Source organism: Etheostoma cragini, chromosome 5 (genome assembly GCF_013103735.1).
Source record: "Etheostoma cragini isolate CJK2018 chromosome 5, CSU_Ecrag_1.0, whole genome shotgun sequence".
Taxonomy (NCBI): Eukaryota; Metazoa; Chordata; class Actinopteri; order Perciformes; family Percidae; genus Etheostoma; species Etheostoma cragini.
The window spans coordinates 28980189-28983485 of NC_048411.1; the positions used below are offsets into that span (position 1 = coordinate 28980189).

The 3297-nt window shown below is 40.8% G+C and overlaps 1 protein-coding gene across 1 annotated transcript in view; it reads right to left on the bottom strand.

Moving 5' to 3' along the window:
• got1l1 (glutamic-oxaloacetic transaminase 1 like 1) overlaps window positions 1-3297 on the bottom strand; it is an 11030-nt gene extending 7733 nt beyond the window's left edge. The window contains exon 1 of the mRNA XM_034870898.1: window positions 2886-3297. Within this exon, the coding sequence (XP_034726789.1) occupies window positions 2886-3060 (175 nt within the window). The 5' untranslated portion in view covers window positions 3061-3297. The remainder of the gene's footprint in view (window positions 1-2885) is intronic.

Consider the following 3297-nt stretch of genomic DNA (forward strand, 5'->3'; position numbering starts at 1 on the left):
CCCCCCCCAACCCCAGTAACCATGCCACCAGGAAACAAACAGGTGGCATCAATCAGGTTTAAACCAATGTGGTGCCTTAAAGTACAAAATCTCTTTTGACAATGTGTTTAATCTTTTTTGATCTATGTCTAGGTAAAGATTAGAACATTATTGAACTGCTCTGAGGTCTAAGCATTTCTTTTGTTTCCAATCTTTGGTTTGCTGGGTCTCCTTGTGTAATACTGCTTGTGTAACCTCAACCCTGTAAACCACAATCAAGTTACTGTAAAGACATCTTTTTCAGGACAACCTATCAGGATATGCATGCTGCAGGGATGTCACATCAATATACATTGTTATACGACTATACAGACAAAAGAAAAGACCAAACGGAAATGGCATCTCACAGAAATGTATTGAAATGACACAGGACAATAATGAACAAGAATTAAATAATAAACACTGTAACTAGTACAAATGAAAAACTATTTTGATTTCTCCCCACTCCCCCCCCCCCACCCCCAGAAAAGTCCATTTGCTTTTATTAGAAAAGTCAGGTGCATCATCTCCAATGCATTTTCTGTCTTCAATGAAACACCCGAAGGCCAAATCCCACACATTTTCACATTCAGCGCTGCCTAAATGACCTGCAGCTCGACTCTGAGAATAAATGCAATATTTATTACATTCATGCTTCAATATCATTATTTTTGGCTGGTTTGTTTCATGCTTAGTATGTGTGGTGACAAAAAACACAATCAGGAAAGTAGCATGCATCTCCAATGTTGTGGATGTATGCACCAAAGAAGAAGATAGTCAGAAAGATAGCCTCTGATTGGTCGACACTCTCACCTGACAACATTCAAGATGGCAGGAGCTAACAGTGAACAGTTTGATAGTTCCTGAATTATTGTGTAAAGTTTTGGAAAAGCCACTTCAGTTTCAAGCTGGATTACAAAGCATCCAGATAGGCTAGGATCACATCAAACTGAACGCCAAATATTGAACATCACGTAACTTTATTTAAGGATTCATAATTCTGGATTTTCTTTTGTACAAAGACACTGTGATTCCATGCTGAATTTAAAAGCTTCTGGATGGAGACGTTGTTAAAACAGGACATCTCTCTGCTTCTGAACAACAAAAGTAAGTCTCTGCACTGTTTATCTGGAAATATTAAACTACACTAAAAGTATGGTCGACCTGGTTTAGAGGAGATAAAGTGTAGAGAGATGGAAATTTAGGATTAAATTTGCTTGCAGGAAGAGGCCACCCAGATGCCCCAGCCACCTTGTGTTTTAAATTTAAAAATGTAGGCTAATGTCTATCAACCCCAGATTGAATCTGTATTTAATTTAATAATTGAAAGTGTCAACTTGGATTTGAAGCTGAGGTGGACGCACATAACTTCTCACCTTTATGCTTGTGTGCCATGAAAGCTAGCTAGCAATGTCTAGCATACATTTCCCATGATACATCAGAGTTTTCCCTGGCTTTGTCGGAGACGTATGTGCGTGTATTTGGCGGAGGTTTAGATGTCACATTTTCTTTGAGGAAAGACATTTTTTACTTAAATTTTTTTTTTAAAGCATCCCCGTGCATGTTGTTTCTTGGTGGGTTTTTGTGTCTTTATGTACTGTGTTGTGTCTCTTTTCTGTGTTTTTTCTTTGGAGTTGTTTTGGGCTCTCTGTGATCATTTAGAGTCTCTGTAGTCAGTTTAAACACTGGGAAACGTTGGGTTACAATTGTGCTTCTCTAACTTCTGTGCATCTCTAAATGTAACTGTAAAGAATTCATTCAATGTTTCATAAAATGAACAATAGTCTTTATTTTCCCAAAAAAGTAAATACAGTAAATGGGTCACAGAGGATGGGGGCCAAACATTACTGAGAAAGGCTGTGATATAACACATGCACAACATGAGCCACGCTGTGTCTTTTGTCTTATTTTTCAGTCTATTTTCTGTTAGACATTGTGGGGGGGAAAGGCCTTAATGGAAGAATACATTTCCCTCACTGCCTAATCTAAAGAGGTTTGGCCACCGGTCCCCCTGGTGTCCAAAAATGGTTATTTCTATTTATTTAGTTTTAAAGGATTATAATTTATGTAAATCAGTGGTTCTCATTCTTTAGAATTTCATTGGTCCTAGTTGATCCCTCTGGTAGACCAATGTTAATTTAACTTTGGGTCCCTGGTCCCTGCACTGAGAACTGTGTGTTTGCTTGTGTGGTAGTCAAGAGAGAGAATGGGAGAAGAAAATTTGTGTGAGGTGGACCTGTTCACCACAGACCCGAATCCACTCAGCTGTTGCTACTGATTATGTCCTCATTATGTTTTGTGCACATTGTCTGGGTCACTTCTTATATCATAAGAAGGTAATACAATGTGTAATCAAGTGATGACTGATTAACAATGTAAATGTTAAATGCCCTAATACCTGTTGATAGTACAACAATGCAAAGGCTCTTAACCCTACAGTTTTGCACATAGCATGTCAGAATGGATTTCTCAATTTCTTTGCACAAATCTCTTCAGAAAGTGTCATTTAATGGTTTATTTTTCAAAAAACATTCCTGGGGGGGGGGGGGGCACACCCTCAGACCCCCCTAGGGAGAGCCCCCAATGCCCCCACACATAACAAATCCCAATTTTAACCCTGAATAATAATGATGCTGAAAGAGCCAAAGAAATTGCATTGAACGCGGCAAATTTGGGTTGCCCCCCCCAAAAAAAAATACATTTGTAACACTCAGAAAGCTTAAAAACTAAACTTTTTAGTTACATTCATTAGGCTTAGCTAGGCTGTGCCCAACGGCTCGGGTGCTGCACCTAAACCTTGTAATGGCGGGGCAAGCCCTGGAAGAGAAAGGAAAGGAACCGTTATAGAGCAGCCAGAGCGGACTCACCTCTCCCTGCCAGGTAAGCCTTCCTGGCGTCAGTATCTTTCTGGAAAGCGGACAGTAGCCGTGTTTCAGGACTCTCTTCTGCGGTGAGAGCTTTGGTAAACACGGAGATATCACCTCCCGGGTCTCCATTTAGCTTGACCCCTTTTTCAGGGAGGCTGCTGCCCGGTCGGCTCATCTTTAACCCAGCCGGGGGAAATCAGCCCGCTAGCCGCGAGCCTTTTGTTTGGGCACTGTTACCAGGCTACAGCACGTATTTGGACACTGTCACCCCGGCAACGGTGATAGATGAGTTTATCACTCCCTACTTTGTGGATCTGGTGAGTTTACTTTCGCCATCACAGTCATCAAAAACACTGACCGTCTGGACCTGATAGGTTTGAGTTTAGCTTCGGCCTCTAACACAAACAACAAA